Here is a 23,070-nt window from a genome sequence, read left to right as displayed (position 1 = left end):
TAAGACAATGTAAAATCTAAATGATCCAACTGTAACCCTTCAGAATGATTGTCAAGATCTTTAAGTAGGAGGCAATACCAGAGACAGCAACCATGATTAATGAATATGGACACAAATGCTGTGGATGCTGACAGGATACAGAGTTCTCTGATATAAATTACCCTTCAAAAAACCGACACGCCTGTTCTTGTTTATCCCCGTACAGCCGTAAATATCATCCAAGAGCTCCACATTCTGCACTGCCTCTCTAAATCTAAGATGCTTTCGTGGAACACATTACACATCCACACTCTGTATCTCACAATAAAATACTCTGCGGAAATACTAGACCTGCCCTGGACTTGCACAGTGCATACCCATCTATAACACAATGGTGTATTACGCAGCCCAGAGTAATTTATCTGAAAGAGTTACACCACTGGAATTAGCCAGCCCCCAACAGCTACTCGCAGGAGCTTTTTGGCAGGTAGTAAATGCTCCTCCAAACCTTTGGCAAAAGCTTCACGACTTCTGCATAGCAACAAAATTTTGCTTCGGTAAATAGTCTGAATCACTGAGGCCTCAATGAAAAACCCCCCAGTGTGAAAATGATACGCGCTTTGAAAAAACAATATTTAACATGTTCTCCTCGTGCCGTTGAACCTTAATTCACAAGTTCCAATTTCAAGGTTGAACTTGAGTAATCTCCCGACTCGGTGGGGAGCCTGGACTAGAAAAATCTTTTAACTGGAGGCCCAGTATGAACTGGCATTATCTGGGTTCCAGCGATACAAGCACAGCTTGATGCCTCAGTTTCAGAAGAGATGACTCTTCCCAGGATTAGGAGCGCTGAAAGCTAGCAGGGATTCCTGGTAGATGAGTAAATGCTTGCTGTCCAATCCTCTGCTTCACTTCATCTTCTCACTCAGCTCTTGTCTCCGTTTCAAACTTCCTCTGCTTTTCTTCCCATCTTCTGATTTGGCTCACTGTCCACTCTGTGTTGGCTTAATTTCATCCAGCTTCTCTCCTGTGCTCTCTCTTCCCTTCTCTCTTCCGTGCTCAACAATCTCTCTATCCGACTTCCATTCATCTCTCTTTTCTTTATGCTCTGTTTCATCTCATGTCTTTCCTTTGTCTTTGCTGAGATTTCTGCTTTTTGTCAATCTCTATTTTCATTGCCAACCATCCCCTTTCCCTCCATCTCTGTCTCCTCTTTACCCCCTCTTAGCCTCTCATTTCTTTAATTTTCTCATCATTTTTGTCCCTATCCATTTCTTTTCCTTTCTTTGTCCCCTACTTTCCACTTTTACCCTCTTCTTAAGTTGACAGTACTTTGTTACTTCCTCTCTCTTTCTTTCTTTCCCTTTTATCTTCATTCCTGGACTCTCTTTAAGTTTAGTCTTCCTTCTTTTAAGTTGCTGCTTTCCTTTTTACAGAAAACCTACAGGCTCCACTTTGAGTGTTCAGGCCTTCACTACTCAGGATTTATGTACGACAACTGTTGGCTTGCAATGTCACCATAAGATAGCTACTGTGCTGTACATGAGAGAGATCAGGGGAAGTGTAGGAGTGTGTGTGTGTGTGTGTGTGTGTGTGTGTGCATTTAGTGTCTATTCAGCACCACAGCATGCATCCTTCAATGTGGTCGGCGTCTCGTTTTGCACGTAAACTACTCTGTTCACTGATGTAACACTTAACCCAAAATCACTGTGGCTCCTTTTTTAAAAAAAAATTTTCATCACACCTTCTCTTCTTATCCTCCAGTTTAACATCCTTGTACCGCTCCTCTTCACTTATATTCTGCTCTTTTATCAAGTTATTTAAGCATGTTTGCTTGTTTCCCCCTCCTTTATGAGCGTTTTAGCGACTCACACCCCTTCTTTCTCTCTTTGCTTACCTGTGTAATGGATGCCTTTTTACTTCATGCCTCATCTCTCTACTGCATTGTGTGTGTGTGTGTGTGTGTGTGTGTGTGTGTGTGTGTGTGTGTGTGTGTGTGTGTGTGTGTGTGTGTGTGTGTGTGTGTGTGTGTGTATGAGAGAGAGACAGAGTGTAAAATCTCTCTTTAAGTCGGCTGAATATTAAGAGTCTGTTGAAAAATCTGTCCCCATGTGCAGTCTGGTGAAAGAAGCCATAATATTCCACATACTTGCCAACCATCTGTGAAAAAAATATCACCATGAAATACTCAGTCGGGTAAATTCTGCAGCAGATGACTGACATTAAACAGGAAGGAAATATTAAATTCTGGAGTTTATTACACTGACGCCGACATGTTCAAAACCCAGAGAAGTGTTAAGTGCAACGCAACATAAAATAAAATGTATTTTGCAGGAATAATTTGGTCTAATTCATCCACGAATCTATTACTAATATTGTATTTGTCATGTTAAACAAAGGAAATGAGGGCTCAGTATATCTGCCTAACATCAGTAACAGTCAATATTATGATTATATAGAGTATTGTGTCACATCTGTTGCAAAGATAATGTAATGAGTAGCTGATAAACTTTAACCTCCTAAGATCTGAGCTCTTATTTCTCCTTGGACCTGACAAACATTAAAGTAAGCATCGTCTTCAACAGATTTTTCTTTTTCCTCCTCTGGGGGTTTCTTTTACAGCATGACAAGAAAGTCAGAATTGTTTAACAGACTGCAAAATGCTTTATTGAGTGGAATGAAGTGTAAGGTGCAGAAAAGCCAAAATGTAATGTTCACACGAGGACTTCAGGTCCTGAGGAGATTAAGGCAGGGGCAGCTTGTAATAAAAATGCTTTGTCACATTAGTACAGATGGGCCAATAAATAACAATAAATGAATAAAGATGCAAACAAAACATTTTCATATCACTACCACTAAACCACACTGGTCAAGGATTTTTTTTGTTGGTGTTTCTTCTTCTAGAGATCAAATGTGCTTTATGATGGACTGTGATGTGCTGAGGCCAGATATAAAAAGAGCTTGTCACTGTTACAAAGGTGCACGTGCTTTAGATGTAATGTAATTACATTAAAATGACCACTCAAAGCACTTTAGACTGTGAGCTAGATATATTCATATATACGTGTGTGTATACAAAAACAGTGGGATGCAAAAATTTGGGCAACCTTGTTAATAGTCATTACTTTCCTGTATAAATCTTTGGTTGTTACAATAAAAAATGTCAGTTAAATATATCATACTGGAGACACACACAGTGATATTTGAAAAGTGAAATGAAGTTTATTGGATTTACAGAAAGTGTGCAATAATTGTTTAAACAAAATCAGGCAGGTGCATAAATTTGGGCACCACAAAAAAAGAAATGAAATCAATATTTAGTAGATCCGTCTTTTGCAGACATTACAGCCTCTAATCGCTTCCTGTAGGTTCCAATGAGAGTCTGGATTGTGGTTGAAGGTATTTTGGACCATTCCTCTTTACAAAACATCTCTAGTTTCTTCTAGACTCCAGAATGAACTCTAGTAGCCTTAACTTGAACTGAGCTTGTGGTCTTCCATTTTCTCAATATGCTCCTAACTGTGGAAGCAGACAGCTTAAATCTCAGCTCTCTCTGCTTATTATTGGATTCACCTGTGTATGTAGGTCAGGGGTCACTGAGCTTACCAAGCCAATTTGAGTTCCAATAATTAGTTCTAAAGGTTTTGGAATCATGTCTGGTTTTAATTAAGAACTAGAACTAGTGTCAACCAGCAACAAGGAGAGGTGAGATGTGAATATGGAAGCATTTTTTTTTTTTTTGCAAAATTTCCGCGAGATCTTCAACGCACACCTCCGGCAGAGCTTCAACAGCATTCCGAGGGAGACTGGGGACATTGAGTCCGAATGGACCATGTTCAGCGTCTCCATTGCCGAAGCTGCTGCATTGAGCTGCGGCCGCAAGGTGGTTGGTGCTTGCCGTGGTGGTAATCCCCGAACCAAATGGTGGACACCAGAGGTGAAGGGAGCCACCAGGCTGAAGAAGGAGTCCTATCAGGCTTGGTTAGCCTGTGGGACTCCGGAGGCAGCCGACAGGTATCGACAGGCCAAGCGGAATGCGGCTCGGGCAGTGGCTGAAGCAAAAACTCGGGTGTGGGAGGAGTTCGGAGAGGCCATGGAAAAAGACTTTCGGACTGCCTCGAAGAGATTCTGGCAAACCGTCAGACGTCTCAGGAGGGGAAAGTGGTGCTCTACCTGCACTGTGTATAGTGCTGGCGGAGCGCTGCTGACGTCGACTGAGAAAATTGTCAGGCGGTGGAAGGAATACTTCGAGGACCTCCTTAATCCCACTGACACGTCTTCCGAGGAGGAAGCAGAGTCTGGGGATGAGGGGAATGACCCGCCAATTTCCGGGGGCGAGGTCACTGAGGCAGTTAAACAACTCCTTGGTGGCAGAGCCCCTGGTGTTGATGAGGTCCGCCCCGAGTTCCTGAAGGCTCTGGACGTTGTAGGGCTGTCCTGGTTGATACGCCTCTGCAATGTTGCGTGGAGATCAGGGGCAGTACCTGTGGACTGGCATCTTTAAGAAAGGGGACCGGAGGGTGTGTTCCAACTACAGGGGGATCACACTCCTCAGCCTCCCTGGGAAAGTCTATGCCAGGGTGCTGGAAAGGAGAGTTCGTCCATTAGTGGAACCTCGGATACAGGAGGAACAATGCGGTTTTCGTCCTGGTCGCGGAACACTGGACCAGCTCTTTAGCCTCTCCAGGATACTTGAGGGTGCATGGGAGTTTGCCCAACCAGTCTACATGTGTTTTGTGGACTTGGAGAAGGCATTCGACCGTGTCCCTCGGGGTGTCCTGTGGGAGGTGTTGTGGGAATATGGGGTGTCTGGCCCATTGCTACGGGCCATTCGATCCCTATACAACCGTTGCAAGAGCTTGGTTCGCATTGCCGGCAATAAGTCGGACTCGTTCCCGGTGGGTGATGGGCTTCGCCAGGGCTGCCCTTTGTCTCCGGTTCTGTTCATAATTTTTATGGACAGGATTTCTAGGCGCAGCCAAGTGGCGGAGGGCTTTCGCTTTGGTGGCCTCAGAATCTCATCTCTGATTTTTGCAGATGATGTGGTTCTGTTGGCTTCATCGGGTGAGGGCCTCCAGCTCGCACTGGAACGGTTCGCAGCCGAGTGTGAAGCAGCGGGAATGAGGATCAGCACCTCCAAATCTGAGGCCATGGTTCTCAGCCAGAAAAGGGTGGAGTGCCCACTCCGGGTCGGGGATGAGTTCCTGCCCCAAGTGGAGGAGTTCAAGTATCTCGGGGTCTTGTTCGCGAGTGATGGGAGAAGGGAGCCGGAGATCGACAGACGGATTGGGGCTGCAGCTGCAGTAATGCGGACGCTGCACCGGTCCGTCGTGGTGAAGAGGGAGCTGAGTGTAAAAGCGAAGCTCTCAATTTACCGGTCGATCTACGTCCCTACCCTCACCTATGGCCACGAGCTGTGGGTAGTGACCGAAAGAACGAGATCGCGGATACAAGCGGCAGGAATGAGCTTCCTCCGAAGGGTGGCTGGCCTCTCCCTTAGAGATAGGGTGAGAAGTTCGGCCATCCGGGAGGGGCTCAGAGTAGAGCAGCTGCTGCTCCACATCGAAAGGAGCCAGCTGAGGTGGTTCGGGCATCTGACAAGGATGCCCCCTGGGCGCCTCCTGGGTGAGGTGTTCCAGGCATGTCCCACCGGGAGGAGATCCCGGGGCAGACCCAGGACACGCTGGAGAGATTATATCTCTCGGCTGGCCTGGGAACGCCTTGGTATTCCCCCGGATAAGCTGGAGGAGGTGGCTGGGGAGAGGGAGGTCTGGGCCTCTTTGCTTAGGCTGCTGCCCCCGCGACCCGGCCCTGGACAAAGCGGATGAAGATGGATGGATGGAAATTTCAGGTTATTATCTCAAAATCTCAACATTTGGGATTATCTAAAAATTTAGAGTTAGGTACCAACTGGAAGGTTGGCGGTTCGATCCCCAGCTCCTGCTGTTGACGAATCCTTGCAAAGGAAACTGAACCCTGAGTTGGCTGCAATGCATCCAGCGGTGAGTGTCAAATAAAAGTGCTTTGTGTGTGACTGGGTGAACCCGCATTGTACATGAAAGTGGTCTGAGTGTTCAAAACTGAACAGAAGGGTGCTCTAAGAAACAGTCCATTTAACTTCTGACAAAACAACTTTCAGGTTTGAGTTAAGTCTAAATTTTGAGGTAAAAACCTGGAATTGTTATTTTTTAATGGTATTTTTTTTTAATCATTATTATTATTCAGTGGTGTAAACAAGCTTCCAAGGTTAAAAACCATAAACAAGTGTAACTGCATGAGACAGAAAGAGGCAATGACAAGGAAAGAACGAATGCACCAGGACAGAAACCCCATGAATATATAACAAAAATCCAGGACCGTGGTGTCATTTCAAGTGTCCCTAAATAAAACACGACTCGAGAGTTCAGCAGTAACTTTGACTTGAATTAAAAAAAACAAGCTTTGCACAGAAGATGTTCTTTTTTTTTTTTTTTTGGTAAATGAAGTTGAAATTATTATAATTACTCAAACTACTGCAATTATCTGCTGCAGTCCACAATAACTTGTGAAGGCAGTGGTTTTTAAATGCTACAACAAAAAAAGCTTAAATTTGATCAGCCATTAAAAATAAAAAAGTGAAATAACAGTAAATAATTTTCCCTCAGCTGAGTTTCTCCATTGTTTTTCTGCTTGTGTCCCGCTAACGGAGCCCAACTCACAGTATGAGCACACTGCAGTGTGCTTTATTAGAACTGTAAAACATAGCGTTTGTATTCACAAGATTTTTGATTTGAGTGAAGAAATAGAGGCGATTCAATGAAACTAAGTTGTTTGCTTGGTTTTTATCAAACTAGTGGTGTTTTTTAAACATTATAACAACATCATATTATTTCTGTCAAAGCAGGACCTCATTTATAGACCGCAGTATGTGAGTATCTTATCTTATGTAAGTAATTTAGCAGATGCAGGAAGTCACCTGAATATGTAGTGTATACACACAGACCACCAAAAGAAGAAAAATCCTCATTAATTCAAATTAAGATGCAATTACAATTTAGTTATGTACAATCACGGAATATGATCTACGTGCTCTGTCGGTAACGAGGGGGTAAAATTAGAAAAACTCCAGCGAGTCACATCTCCTACAATCCAATGCTCCATTTAGTCTAAAGTGGCTGATGATTATGACAAGCTGGATTACCAGCAGCAGCAGCCGCAGCAGAGTGACAGGGTGACAGCGGCCTTGGTTCAGATAATTTAACAGTTTTTTAAATTCAAAACAGGTTGTTCCATCTCATTCTCATTTTTTGTTTATGAATAAATTATTTCTCATCATTGGCTTCTCTCCCTGTTCATTATAACTGAAATTATTGGCCCGCACTTTCACTCATACTAATTCACCAGGCTGCCCTCTAACACACACACATGCAGAGAACCCCTACACACAAGCATCTTTACAATGACTGGCTCACCCATCCACGACTGAATATAATGAATAAATGCTCGACTGGCAATTATTCCTATTTGTTCTAAAATGAGGTCAGAGTTCAGATTTAATCATGGCAGACATCCACCATCACCACCATCTTTCCTCCATCTATTCTGCTTTTGCTGTACTGGAAGCATCTTCCCAGTGTCAGGTCGTGGCTGGCATCGTCTTAGTTGGAGCAGAAAATAAAATTTACATTTCCCTTTTTGTCACATCTCAAGGTCAAAGAGAAAAAAGAAGGCCAGAAAAACAAAACAACAACAACAACTGTAATGTGCTTTGTTGCACACTTCTGCCTTTCTTCATTAGAAATAGTATCAGATGCTCTTTGCAAGTCCGACGGATGAGCATAAATCTATAAATCCTAAATACATACATTAACCACTAGGAAACAGTATGCCATCAAGAGGACATCTTTCAGCTCAATACCGGATGACAATGTCTGTGAGAGATTTATCTTGTCCTGAAGGATTAGTTCAGGTTAAATTTCTCTCCGATTTTCAGACTTACTTAGCATCACCAGCAGGGCTGGTGGTCATTTAGAGAAATGAAGTGGTCACCAAAACTGTTGGACAGGCTGCCACAAAACAGTGAGAACAATATTTATGGTCCTGTGAGGAGAAACTCAGATGTTTTGGATGATCTTGTTTGTTTTCCTTTAGTGCTATCACATAGTTAATATCTTGAGCTTATAATGAAACATCTTGACTATGACACAGTACTTTGTGAAACTCTTGAGCAACTTGTCCTGGGTATATCCCGCCTCTCACCCTGTGATAGCTGGGAGAGACCCCAGCCCCTCGTGACCCTCAACTGGTTAAGCAGAAGGGGATGGATGAATGGATGGATGCGTGAGATAGATGAACCAATGTTGTGTATTTTAAATTGTGTCTTTGTTATAAGCACTCTGTTACAAGAACACAATTAGTTTCCCATATTTTTGCAAAAGATAACACAGTTTGACAAAATAAATGAGTGTTTTAGCACCAACAAGGTGATTTAAAGAGCTGAAAACTTGGCATATGGTGGCACAGTGTACATTTCTCCTCGAAAAACCTGAGTACTTTGGACAAGAGGAGGACAAAAGAAAAAGCAGCTGGCCTAAAAAACTATTTACAGCAGATAAAAAGTATCTGAAAGTTCTGTCTTTTAAGAAATATCTGAAAGAGATGCACCTGGCCCTTGAGTAGATCCATCTACTGTTCACTAAAGCCTCATCAAAAATGGTCTCAGTGGATGAATGGCTGTCAAGAAGCCATTCATAATGAAGGCGGACAGGAAGAACAGGATGAGGTGTGCCAAATTACACAACAACTGGACTGAAAATCAGTGGCAATGGGTCTGATGGAGTGATGAATCCAAATCTGAAATTTTTTATTCAAATTATCATCAATATGTTCAGAGGAGGTCAGGAGAGAAGTGCAACACTGAGTGTCTACAGCCATCTGTGAACAATACTGTACTTAAAGAATCTACTAGAAAGTTTTCCTGAGAGAGGCTGTGTTGAGGACTAAAGGTGATCATAGCAAATGTTGACTTTCAAGCTGATTAGAATTGCACATCTCTGTTTTATATACCTTATATAGTGCATTTCCTGGCTCAAGCACAGTGCCATACAAATTCTCTAACTGTCCTTTGTAGTGCAAACAGTAGCACAAAGTTGCTATTTATCAAATCAACTGGTTAATTTACAAATACTTGCAAAACTAAAGACATCTCCCAGAACTTCAGCTAAAAATTAACTAAACAACAACAACATTGCTTTACAGACATCATCAATTTAATGTTAATGTTACCAGTAAGTACAGAGTGAGCCTACATCTGGACAACACATGTGACAGTTAACTCTTATTGGGTATTCACTGGATACAAATCTTACAATAAGCATATTTTTGGAGCAGACTTGTAGCAGACTAAAAAATCATGAGTACATAATTTACATCATATCAGTTTCAGCGGTAAGCTGTCATTTCATTGGTCTCAGAAAAACTTTTTTAAAATACAAAAACAAGCTATACAATACAATATTAGTTTTATTTTATTCCAAAAGAATAAACTAATATTAAGCAACAATGAGATTAGAGTATTATTTTCTGATAATACTGTTAAATACTCAATAATTTTCTATAATTCTTAACCGGTGCCCTCGTTAAAGGGACTTCCTGACAATATCCAGACAGTTGCTCTGTACATACAGACATCCTGCATGGGAAGGGCACATGCTAATCCTCAAGCTAAAATCCCCTCTGACCAGATGTTGCAGCTTACAGGGACAGACTGGGCACAAAATTAATGGCTATCACATGCTCCCTAATGAAGGGATTGAACAGGGCATAGTCCTGTAGTGTCTGGGAGGTCGTCCATGTTCTGCTGTGGTTCACTGGCATCAAATTAATTGTGTCCCACTTCTGTCTCACCTGTTATTTCTGTCCGTCTGCAGTGAAAAATATGACTTATGGAACTATCGACAGTGCAGAGAAAGATCTTTGATAAAAAGAGGCAGCGGTGGGGAATGGGTGAGGCTGACATAACGATAAACATACAGAGAAGGAATTTTAAAGTAGTTGCTATTTATTAGGGATTCCCAATGGTCAGACACAAATAGCCACGTGCTAATCAGATCCAGTTTTAAAAGATTAGCTTTAAGCAAAAGCTATGTAACCTCTGGAACACCACCCAGTGATTGACGCATGTTTAAGGTGGAATTCTTTTAACGCAGCTGTACAAAACAGATCGATAAATGGATTTTGACAGATGTGGCTAATGAATTTTGAACGTCACAACCTGGAAGGAATATGAGCGGCTCACCCATACACACACGCGCGAGCACACACGCACACAAACAAAGAACATTCAACTAAATATCTCATCTTCCCTCAGGGTCATTTGAATATGATCACTATCTTGATCGTGAAAGGTCTGACCATCTGTACAAGCTTGCTAAATACACATAAACAGAGCCAACTTATGCACAAAATCCACTTAAACACACACACAGGTGCACACACACACAGACACTCATTCACTGCATCCATAAGACTGAGTATAGAGCCTCTGGATCCATTAGTTATAATAAGCTGAAATTTACCAGTAATGCATCCTACAGCCGTAGAGGAGATATCAGATGGTTATATTTACCATCTGAATACCAATGAAGTAGCACAACATGAATAACCTAATTGAAAAGGACTGGTTTTCTCATACACATGTGAAAATGTTTTCACAGGACCACACAGAGTCGTGTGAAAAACAAAGTACACCCGGCGATTCAACAGCTGTAGAACCACCGTTAGCAGCAAACTATTTTTTTCACTCATTCTGTTAGAGATCTGCTGCTTTGCATCGTCTTTTTTCATGACCCATTTTTATGCTTAAGCTGTCGGACAGACGGCCTCACATTTGACTCTAGAATACTTTGGTATACAGCTCAGTGACTGCAGGCTGCCCAGCTCCTAAAACAAACCAAAATCATCACCCCTCCACCACCGTGCTTCAGAGGTGGTATGAGGTGGTGTGCTGGTATGTCAAAAGGACGTTGTTACAGAAGTGTTGTGCTTCGTTCAGATGCAACGAAAACTGAAACCTTTTTGTTGTTGTTGTTGTTCTGTTTGTTTTGGGGTTTTTTTGCAGTTTCTTTGAGAATTGCACAGTTGGACTTTGGGGTGAATTTACTTGGAAGATTGTGAGACTGGTTGCTCCAGACCAGCCAACTGCCAAAGCTTCTGCTTTTATAAAGGTGCTCAGACTTCCTGATAGTCACTTAATGAAATGTATTTGGTTAGCAGGACCTTGATGATATTTACCATCTTAATTCCTGTTGTGTACTTAGATCTTTTCACATGACAGCGAAGAGTCCTGTGGAAACTTTCTTTCTGTTTGTTTCCCTGAAGCCAATAAAGTAAACGTATCAACAAATATTGGGGAGGACCAGCAGGAAGAGTCTCAGTATCATTCAAAAACACACACTGTTTCATTTTAACACAAATGTGCTGATATATCCTCATAATGATGATAATAACCCATGTTCAAGTGGATGCCATCCAGATACTTAATGTGATCAAAAATATGGCACAAATCAGACAACAATGCACATTTTGATGAAACTCAGGTTTGCTGAGGTGAAGATAATTGCAAAGCACACTGGAGTGTTATATACTGAGCAGCACATTGTGCAGCAAATCATCCCAGCGTGAAGCGCACTATTACGCTTTTATTAAAGCCTCTCTGAAGCGCGGCAGCATCAGCAACGGGGTGGCAATTGTTGCCATGCTGCCAGGGTAAGTCGGCATGATGATATGAAGGTGATATGAACTAGAGCATGATGTGATTGGACTGAGCCTGCACGCCAAACAGCGAGATGATGAAGGGGGTGATGAGGGAAGAAAGGCGGAGGATGAGAAAGCAGAGAGGGGGGGGGGGGGGGGTATGTGGATATAGTGGAGTTCAAACAGGTAAGAGTAAGGGGATTGGATGGGGTGACCTGATCGGGGGGATAAGAGAAATGAGACAGCAAGGGGAATTGGAGAAGAGGAAAACCACTTACCTTGACCCTGTGCCTTACTGGGGTAATAGGAAACAAGGGCCAGTAACACCAGTGGAGCCCACAAACACCAACTGATCTGCCCCATTGACAACATCCTCAAAACCAGCAGTCTAGACCTGCAAGGACAGAAAACAGATCAGCAAGAAAGAAAGAAACAAGAGCGGAGATTTAACTGCATGAATGTCACTCGGCTGCGGGGCGACTCAATGCTTCAGTTCACTGATCTAGAATCAGTTATTTTGTTTAATATCAACTTTTTTAACAGTTACAGAGCAGAAGCTTCACAGTCTACACTGACCACAGAGCTGCAGCTGAGCCTCCCGCCTACACAAAACGAGCCAGACGCAAAACAGTGGAGCACTTTGTTGAAGAGAAGAGAAGAGAAGAGAAGAGAAGAGAAGAGAAGAGAAGAGAAGAGAAGAGAAGAGAAGAGAAGAGAAGAGAAGAGAAGAGAAGAGAAGAGAAGAGGTCAGACAGAGTGACAGTCAGTTTGATTGACAGTCCAGAGAGGGAACATTTCACAAAGCCATTGTTCAACCAAAAGAGCAAACACTTCTTCCGTATCTCATCTCCTCCTTTCACCCCTCACTTTTTTGTTCTCTCTCCTCCACATTACCCCTAACCCCTCGCCTCCTCTCCCACCTCTCTGCCACTCTTTAGTATGAGCACTGATGGACACACAGATACCTTCTGATTTTCTCTTTTAGACCCACCTCACTACAGTCACACCTGTCGCCGCATGGACATGTGAAAGAAGAAAAAAGTCCTTTGATGACGATCGATCGTTCTGTGGTGTTGAATGAGCAGCAGGTCTTTCATTCAGACGTTGTGAAAAAGCAGAATTAATAAGAATACACAAGAATGGGGGATTATTTGTCCTAGTTTTTCATACTTATGGAGAGGGATGGAAAAGTGAAACTACTTCATTTGTAATAAATCTTTCACACACACTGACAATGCAACATTTTACACACACAAAAACTTCATCGGGGCTGCTAAAGTAAGATGATTAGACTCAGAGGGAACGTAAACGGTCCTCCCGTGGTCCTAACAGCAAACCTTTAAATAGGGACCAAAGTTTCCCTTGTCTCCGGATTGCATCGATGATGACGATAATCCGTCTTTTAATTCGAGGGGAAAATTTGCAACCGGTTTACTGCTTTAATTGCTTAATGAAGACCAGAGAAAAGGCGTCAACTTCAATAAAATCTAGCCATTTTTCCTTTAATTTTTTTTTTTTTTTTTTTTTTTTTTTGGTTTTTAGAAAAATACTAAATATAATAAGAAAGACCGAGAAAGACACGCGGATCAGTTAAGAGTAAATAATTTTAACACATCAGGAGTAAAATACAAACTGATTGTTTCGTAGGTGAAATTTTCCTTAGCTTAAGAGATTTTTTTAAACATACGCTAAATTACTTGTCTATTTTCCACCTGCTCTCAAGCCTGCAAGTTTAATTTCATGACCGCAGCATGAATGCGTCCCCCGGTGATCATGTTGAAGTGCTCCAGAGTGATTTAATTTAAGTTTCTCAGGCAGATTTCTCTCAAACTATCAGACCTATTCAAATGAACCGATTTGGCCGAAATACTCCAGCGCCAGCAGCACACCTGAGACCGACTCAGTTGCCCGCACAATGAATGAAATCGCCTTTCATACCTCTCCAGTCATCAATTCAAAGCGTCCTTTTATCCCCCAAAGGAAATCCTGTGAATACCAAAGACCGCTCCTGCTTCTGCCTCCCAAAAGGGTTCCTCTTTCTTCTCACTCTTTCTTCCCCTCTTCCTTTCTCTCACTCCTTCTCTCCGGATACAGTTCGTTCAGTCCGGAGTGGGTGTTTCTCTCCTCGTTATTCAGCCATCCCTCCCTCCGGCTATTCCTCCCTGTCCCAACCCTTTCCTTCACCCGGATTCATCTCACAGAGAGAAAGAGAGAGAGAGAGAGAGAGAGAGAGAGAGAGAGAGGAGCGAACCAGTGGCGCTGCGCAAAATACTCCGCTGCCAACCTGCAGGTTTCAAATTGGCTTCCTCAGGGTCCCTTATGTGCGCCTCCGCGGTCACGACGGGACTTGTCGTGGAGGACGTATCTGTAATCTGCGGCTTTAAAGGACCCACACGGTTATTGTATGTGCGCGGTCTTTTTTCTTCTTCTTTCTGAAAAAGGCTCTGTGCGCTCAGAGCAGGTGTCTGGCCATGCCCTGCTGCGCTGCCAGCTTTGATGTTGAAGGCACAATGACACAGGTTTTCACCTCAGCTCAAAACTGGAGTTTAAAAGAAAGAATCTGACAGGAACCATATGGAACATTTTAGCTTCACAGTTTCACTTTATTGCATCCATAAGCCTAAATGTTCAGCTCTGGGTTTATGAAAAAAGCTTGGAAATCACTTGAAATCTTTCATGACTGTTTTTCTGTTCCCCGGTAGAACAATCCTGTCTCCGCAATTTACCCAATTCAATTAAACTTCTGCCTGAAATAAAACGAAATATTTTGAAATTCAAATTCAAATATGAGCTCAAGTTCTTCTGTGTCAGAAATTTGTATCTAGTACAAAACATTTTCAAACAAATAAGTGCACAATGTTGGCTTAATCTAATTATAAGATTCTTAATTGTTCCTAACCTAAGACGGCGTCTCTCAAACCTCTGGGTGTTGGCTTAATTTCAAGTTTGTAATGTATTATTATTCAGTCAGCTAGCTATTGGGATTAGTTGTCCAAAATTGGATCCAACTTTGAAATGTCAAATCTTGTAGTTCCTCTGATGGCCACTTGAGGCCGACTACAAAAGTCATTCTCTATAGACTTCCATGTTAAACCCCCTAGTGTTATTTATTTCAAGCAAGTTTACAAGCATGGTACAAAAATAGTTTTGGCCTCTATAAATTCAATTCAGTTCAATTTTATTTTATTTTATAGCACCAAGGTAAACACCCTACAATCATACAAATTATCATACAGAGAAAAGTTCCAGCAGTCAGATAACCCCCTTTGAGCAAGCTCTTGGTGACAATTGGAGGGAAAAACTCCCTTTTAACAAGAAGAAACCTCTGGCAGAACCAGGCTCAGGAGGGGCGGTGAGGGGAGGAAGACAGGACAATAGACATGCTGTGGAAGAGAGCCAATGTCTGAACTCTCAACTATGAACTGTTGGTGCCATTTGAAGCATTAGTTAAGCCATATGACTAATATTATGGTTTACTGTAAGGTACTGACCTTCCAAGAAGTTTGTGCTTCAGTTTTGTTGAGTGCAATTCAAGTATTTTAGCCTGTTACTTGGAACTAATTACTAATTACTAATTTGTAGCGATTCTGTGAATTCCAACTGTATGGTTTATGACTGGCCTTCCAGCTTAGCAGATAGCACAGCACTACACCCTCTTGTTTCATACAGTTGTTGTTGTTTTGTTTTTTTACGTTTATTTAACAGCAGGGAAAGAGTGTGAAGCGGGGAAATCACTGGTGAGTAACAGTTCACTGAATGGGAGCGCTTTAAAAAAATTCTTGTTCCAGTGTTCAGGACAGAGTTGCAGGCTGGGGTTTTCTAGAAGGTAAGGCAGTGGAAGGCGGACAGGTGAGCTTTAACTAGATTAATCCTTTCACAGAAACTAACCAGCTCGGGATAGCAGACGATTTCTGGTGAAAGAGCTCCTTCAGCCAACTGAGAGTCATTAGGAAGCAGAGGGGAATGAGGCATTTGTGAGGAGAATTCACAGGGAGCTTCAACAAACATCAGAGAGCCTGATTACCAGAGTGGGCTCGAGCTGGTCCTTAAGTATAGGAAGGTAATGAGCTGACAGCACACAGGTGCAGAGTGGAAAGGCAACAGGCTTCACTTGCAGGGTGGGGCTTCCCAACTCCACCTGAGGGCACGCAGGGGAAAGGAGAAGAGTGGATAGTTAAGAGAGAGAAAGAAAACATGAGGGAAAAAGCCCTAACCAGCCCTGGACATGTAGTCCATCTATGGTAACATCTATGGTCCAGTGAACCAGCATCGCTGTGGTCAAAAACAGAGGCTTCAGAGTGCAGCGTCTAAATCCAATTCAATTCAATTCAATTTTATTTATATAGCGCCAAATCACAACAAAAGTCGCCTCAAGGCGCTTCATAGATACAGAGAAAAACCCAACAATCATATGACCCCCTATGAGCAAGCACTTTGGCGACAGTGGGAAGGAAAAACTCCCTTTTAACAGGAAGAAACCTCCGGCAGAACCAGGCTCAGGGAGGGGCGGCCATCTGCTGCGACCGGTTGGGGTGAGAGAAGGAAGACAGGATAAAAGACATGCTGTGTCCAGTGGGTGACATCTTCACACCTACATACATTCCTTTTATATACAGCCTATGGTGCTTGATGCAGACTCTCAAGCACTTGAAAAACCTGGTTTCAGATAGATGACTGCAAATTTTTTGCCAGTTTACACAATGCTGTCCAAAATGTGACACAATTAGGTGACATTTTGAAATGAATCCTTTAGTTTCGACTTTCTTGCTGCGAAATGTGAATATTGATGCACGACTAATGTTGCTGACTAATGTTGTTTTGTCAAAGTCTGTGGTGGGTCACATTTATCAACATTTATGCATTCAAGGTGTCCTTTGAGCATGATGCACAGGATTATGGCAAAAGTAAGACGGAGTAGTCATCCCCACCTGTCATTTTGCAGGGTTCAGGATGTTTCCTGAAACCATGACCTTTACCAAAACCTAACCAAACAGTTTTCAGGGCCTAGACCTAATCAGTGAGTGAAAGTAAAGGCACTCAGCTCAAAAGTGAGAATTAGCAGCACCTGGCAAAACAGCATTATATGATGAGAACATTTTGTGTTCTTCAACAAACTATTCTTTCAAACTAAATGAGCATTATAATGGATTAGCCAGCACCACGGGTTCCTCCATCAGGCTGAGAGAAAGACTTGAGCGCACTTTGAAATCCTGTTTATGCACTCAGCTCTGCTGCTCTTGAAGAAACTGAGGAAATTTGCCCTGAGGGCGGAAGAATGGGAGTCATGGGAAACTGAGACAGGTGAAATGTGCCAGTGGCTGAGTTGAAACGCTGAACAGCTACACTCCAGGTGTGTCCCTGGGGCACATAAATACTCTTAGCACAGACATGCACGTTTTAGCGCCAAAGTACTGTCCAGATGTCATAAACACTATAATCAGGTGGATAAGGATTCTGCGTCCACATCCCTCTCTCCCGTCCTTCCTTCCTGTCCTTCTGCTGTCCCCTCTCCCTTCATGTTTTCTGTTTGTAGAAGACCACACAGCAGATAAATGCAGCGCGTGTAGACACTGCGCCACAGTGTCTGCTGTCATATTCAGGGATTGAGGTTAAGACATAAGCATAATAAATCAGTGGTATTTCTATAACTAAAAATTCCACAATATATTCATTATATATATATATGCTTAAGGGGAAAAAGTGCTTGCATGAACCTGTGTGTGAATGAGGATTGTAGTATAAACCACTGTGGTTACTCAAGCTGAGTTAAAAAACACTATACAACAACCAGTCCATTCACCATGTCTCTGTTACTCTTGTGAATAATTTAGCATGGAAAAGGAATTTGACAAACTGGTTTATTTACCAGATAAAGAGGCACTAAAACCAGATAAATCCAGCTTGGCTGTGATGTGTAATCCTTATTGATGTCACTTTATATTCTGAGTCCTTAGTGGGATCTGACTGACAGCTCTGCTCTACTGACTTACAGGCCAACGGACCCGATGTATGAACCACAGCACTGTCCTCACCGCAGGTCCCTTTCCTCCTATTCACCCCTCTTGATGTCCTCTCTTTATTCACCTTTTTATCATCTCCTTTTTTTTGCCTCCCTCATTGTCCTTTCCATTTTTTCCTCCCTTTTCACCTCCCTTACTGATCTTTTCATCCTCCTTCTGTCTCCTCCGCCATCACTGTCCATCCCGACTGGGGCTTTGTTGAATAAATAAATCACTCACGTGGTGAAGTTGATCTGCAGGTCATTTAGCTCGGTGCCATATGGTCCAACTGTGATGCTTCATAAAGTTTTTAAAGTCACAAAACAGCTATTGATATCTGTAAAAACTGCATGTACTCTACCTTGTGATAAGGACAGAGCCTGGGAGACTGCAGCACTGCAAGAAATGTTTCATTATATAAATATAATGAAACATTTTATACATGAAACATTATACACAAATAATAAGTGCATTCAGATGGTATGTGAGAGATGTAATATGTCATAGTGTTATTCACACTAAAAACAGTTTCTTTTATAAAATAAAAGTGTTCATAAGGCACACTTAACCTCCAAGGTTTGTAATCCCCATAACAGCTGTTTTCTTTTGACGATTCCTTTGGTCACTCGGCTGGTGTTTAAGACCTCCTGTTTACACCTGGTCAACGTATTGTAATAAAAACTGATCAAAGTACACCACGGTCTTTCGCAGTTCCTTTATCTTACTGTAATTATTAGGAGCAAGCTGCCATTGTTGTTTAGACAAACAGAGAAAACCTCGCTTCCAGTGCTGTGGAGGATTTTCCCCAGGAAACACGAACCCCCTCATTTGCGTGAATCAGCACATGTTTAAAGCTCGACGTGTGTGAAAGACGAATGTTCATTGTGTGGCATCAATCAGCAGTGAGTATGAGAGCCACGAATTTACTCACGCCCTTCTTTACAAAAACAAAAACAAAAAAAGAAAGAAAGAAGAAAAAGCTGGTTTCTTGAAAACATCCCTAAATAAAAGCACAACCTTTTTGCAGTTCAAAAGCTGCAACAAGAAGTAATGCTCATTAGATTCTGCATGTCAGGTCACACGCTCGCACAATGCATAATTTCAACAACATTCATTCTCAAATTTAAACAACCACTTCCTCCACTTAGTGCTCTCTTTCCATTTCACACAAACACACACCTGAAGCCCGCTGGTTGACATGTTTAAGATGCAGAGATAACCTGAGGCATTGAGTCTTTGTTCTCTACCCCAGTGAGACAAAACAACTCATTGTATCACACACACACACACACACACACACACACACACACACACACACACACACACACACACACACACACACAAAGCTGCATTTAAACCAGCAGAAGAGCCTAATTTGTTAGTCTTATAGGCTTAAGCTAAACACCAGGACAAGTTCAAATAGAGCTGACACATTCAAGGCCAAGCTTGCGCACACGCAGACGTGTGAATGCCGGACACACACATTGCTCTTGAGCGCTGTGTTAATGACAAGCAGCAGGTTAATATGAGGGCAGCAGGAGACAGAAGTGACCACAGCCTACTGATTAGTCCACTAGCCACAGTTGTTAGCAATCTTGTCAACTGCTACCAAGCCTGCCATTCTCAGTGCCGCTAACCCGACAGCTCTTAAGGTCACAAAGCAGCACTTCATGGTGCAGCTCAGAGATAGAGGTCATTAACTCTTAAAGTTATTTATTTGAAAACTCTGGGCAAAGGTGGCTGTTTGAGTGCTTATGAGCTGAGGTATCTCATGCATGCACATTCACCAGAGCTCCTCAGTTCAAAGCTTTAGCCATGGTAGCAATTAGCATAAAGTCAAGTCCTAGCGCATGCTAAGTGCTAGTTAATAATGATGATATTCACTATCCTCACTGTGCATCATCAAACAGCCCAAAAGAACTTCTAGTGTGGCTGCAGATGCTTAGGTTCTTTGAATGTCCAATTCCAGAAATGGAAAAACAACACAGACTGATATTAATACACTGCATGTTGCAATTTCACAAGAAAAAGAATCTGTATTTATAGTCAATCGTAGCAATTAAAAACAGTGTCACATATATTGATTTCACTTCTCCACCATTAAGTTGTTAAAATACGTTTGAAATAGGAAATTCTGTGTGAGCCAAAGGTGACTTCTTGCCAGAGTTGCTAGCCAAATTCACAGAGCTTGCAGCCACAGCCCAAGAAGCATTTGGCAGGCAGCTACCAGTTCTGCTTGCTGTGACTTGTCCTGAGCTCATCCTGTGAGAAGAGAAGTGGAGGACAGGAGACAATTCACTTGAAAACACTGTAGTCATGCCTGAAAGCCATTCTGCTCATTAACCTGAGCAACCACTGAAGCATTGGGGTTTTTTTTCTTCTCCTCTTTTCTTTCCTTTCTAAGTAATATTCAAAGGCTCCTTATTTCTCACACTATAACACAGATAACCTTTATTTAATTAAGGCAGTACTCACACTCTTTGGCGCTCTGTGTCAAAAAGCTAATTAAACTGTTCCAATTAATTTTTCTGCTTCATTATTTCCACTCTCAGAAAGCAAAAAACATACAATAAAAATACTAGAAAAACACTACACAGCAAATACTTATGGTTAATTTTGAGGAAATAAATTATTTACTAGATGTTTTTATATTCTTGGATATATTTTTTATTTCAAGGTATTTTGTATGCATTAATGTATTGAAAGCAGGGGTGATAAATGTACAACGAATAACTTGATACACATAGGTACAATTAGTACAGTCATGGTAAAAGAAAAATTAGTACAACCTCTTTAAATTCTAACCTTATATGAATCAGGACACAATACAAATAATCTTAAAAGGAGTTTTTTAACCTGAAATTAACAACGACACATGGCATGTTTGAACACCTCTAAGAAAAACAGAACAAAATAAAACCTGAAGTTTTGGCAGTTAGCTGTTGTGGAGCATTCATGTGTGCTAACACAGTGCCAAAGTGGAAACACATCAGCACTGAACTTAAGCCCCGAGAAACAGCAAAATACCAGAAGCCACATCTCAGCCTCTACAGGCCACTTAACATGTAAAATATTAAAGTTCATGCCGGTACATTTTGACAATTTGAAAGAGACTGAACAAGCATGTCTTATTTGGAAGAGCTTCCAGGAAAAAGCCTCTTCGCTCTGAAGAAAACATGTCAGCAAAGCTTAGGTTTCCAAAGTTGCATCTAAACAAACTCCAAGACATCTGCAGCCATGTCCTTTGGAGGGATGACACCAAAGTGGAGATGTTTGGAATCACTGCACAGTGACATCTTTGGCAAAAACCAAACACCTCATACTAACAGTCAGCACGGTGGTGGAGGGGTGATGATTTGGGCTTTATTTTTTAAATCACAGGACCTGGGCACTTTGCACTCACCGAGTGAATCAAAACCTCCCCTATATACCAAAATAATGTGAGGTCATCTGTTGAACAATTAAAGCTTGGCTGAAACTGGTTAATGCAACAGGACAATTAGGCCAAACGCATTGCCATCATCGTTAATGTCATTAAGCAAATCTACAACAGAATAGCTAAAAAAAGGTAATAATCAAGGTTTTGAAATGGCCTAAAGTCCTAAACCTGATTGAAATCCTGTGACCTTAAGAGGGCTGTGAATAAATGAAAGCCTACAAACCTCAAAGAACTGAGGCAATGTTGTAAAAAAGAGTGGGCCAATATTTCTCTATAGCTGCTTCACAGGCTGATAAAGTCAAACAGAAAACGATTACTTCACATTATTGGTGCTAACAGTGGTTCTACAAACTACCAGATTATGGTGCATACTTGGTGTTTCACACACTACTTTTGGTTCAGTTTTTGCTAAATAAATATTGACAGGGTGTAACATATCATATGTTGTGTTCGTCTGAGGCTGTTTTTACACAACTTTAAATCCTGATAACTACTAGACATATGTTTATGTCCTAATATGTAAAAAACTGAAAGAGTAAATTTCTGACCATTTAAATCCTAGAACAAAGTAAGAAAACGCTTCTGGTGCAACAAACAATCTCAACACTTCATTCAATTCATTTTTTCATAAACCCAGTTTTGGCCCTTGCAGGATTTTCATCACTTTTACTCATAATCAAGGACACAGTGTTATAAAAAATACAGTCTGAAAAGAAATATCTTTAAAACCAGCCCCGCAGCTTTCAATATGCTTCCTATTTCTACTTAACTTTCCTATTTTGGATGCTGTAACTGTCACAAGAGAGTTTTTTTATATGTATTAATGATTCGATTTTGGCTCTTCTGGTCTACCGGTGTTACTTTAATTGGACCAACTGGGCTTTTCAAGCCTGAATGTGATCTTATAAAGTAATTTATACCACAGAGTGAATACGTTAATCTCAGGATCTCAGAGGACATACATTTTTTTGTGTGTTGGCCCCAGCTGGACTCCCAACTTTGGCAGTACGACTGTGATCCTGCATCCACAATCGATGTCACGTTGTGTCAACACATTATTCTCCAAGGCCTCATGAACAGAACATAATCTGCCAATAAAAATGTTCACCTCCCCTCCAAAAACATCACTCCTATTTGCCACACATTTCTCCCAAAATAGAAACTTATACAATCACTGCAGTTTGTAAAAGTCGACTGCTTCAGATCGACTCTAAATGTTCTTACTCTGATCTCATTCTTTTTGTCTCATCCCCGGAGTAAAAATAAGTCCAGTGGGTTCTTAGGTTTCTGTGACATGGCTTTTAATTTCCTGTGTATGTATCACTCTGTTTACTGACCAGATACACAGACAAACAGACACACAGTCAGAAGATTAGATGCAAAGATGAATGGATGGTGGAAGTGTGAAGGCTGGATGCCGAGCGAATCAATGGACGTGTATAAAAGGGGCAGATGAATAAATGGGTGGGTAAGTGAAAGAAGCCGTAGTTGTTAGCCAGATTAGAAATGAGGGTGTTATGTGATGGAGAAAAACTGCAGACTGTTCTAAGGATTGATTGTTGATGGGATACCATGAGTCTGACTTAGGATCCAGAACAAAACCCTTTCAGATAAATTTATATACTTATAATAAAATAAGAGCAGAGGTTTGGGGGTTGGGTTTTTGTTTTGTTTTTTTGCTCTTTTATTTGCATGTTATTTAAATTGAGCAAGATGAATAAGAAATGTGAAAGAGGAATGAGTAGAAATCATCCAAATACTGTTTGTCTCCGCCCCCTGCGTTCACACAATTGACAAAGTTGTAAAAATTGCTCTGCAAATAATAAAGTTATTTCCTTCTTTTCGAAATCCATGAACATCCCCAAAAATTAATAAACACAATCAGGAGCATGACGACGTGTATGCTGAATAGTGTGGTAT

The 23,070-nt window shown here is 41.6% G+C and overlaps 1 protein-coding gene across 1 annotated transcript in view; it reads right to left on the bottom strand.

Moving 5' to 3' along the window:
* The window catches only part of LOC146698124 (collagen alpha-1(XIV) chain-like), a 160,274-nt gene extending 146,383 nt beyond the window's left edge, over positions 1 to 13,891 (bottom strand). The window contains exon 1 of the mRNA XM_085473125.1: positions 11,991 to 13,891. Within this exon, the coding sequence (XP_085329251.1) occupies positions 11,991 to 12,084 (94 nt within the window). The 5' untranslated portion in view covers positions 12,085 to 13,891. The remainder of the gene's footprint in view (positions 1 to 11,990) is intronic.
* Between the last annotated feature and the right edge of the window lie 9,179 nt (positions 13,892 to 23,070).

This window comes from Copadichromis virginalis, linkage group LG11, assembly GCF_057382275.1.
Source record: "Copadichromis virginalis isolate Kocher_CV1m ecotype Utaka linkage group LG11, C_Virginalis_male_GT1.1, whole genome shotgun sequence".
Taxonomy (NCBI): domain Eukaryota; kingdom Metazoa; phylum Chordata; class Actinopteri; order Cichliformes; family Cichlidae; genus Copadichromis; species Copadichromis virginalis.
This window is presented reverse-complemented; position numbering and strand designations above follow the sequence as displayed.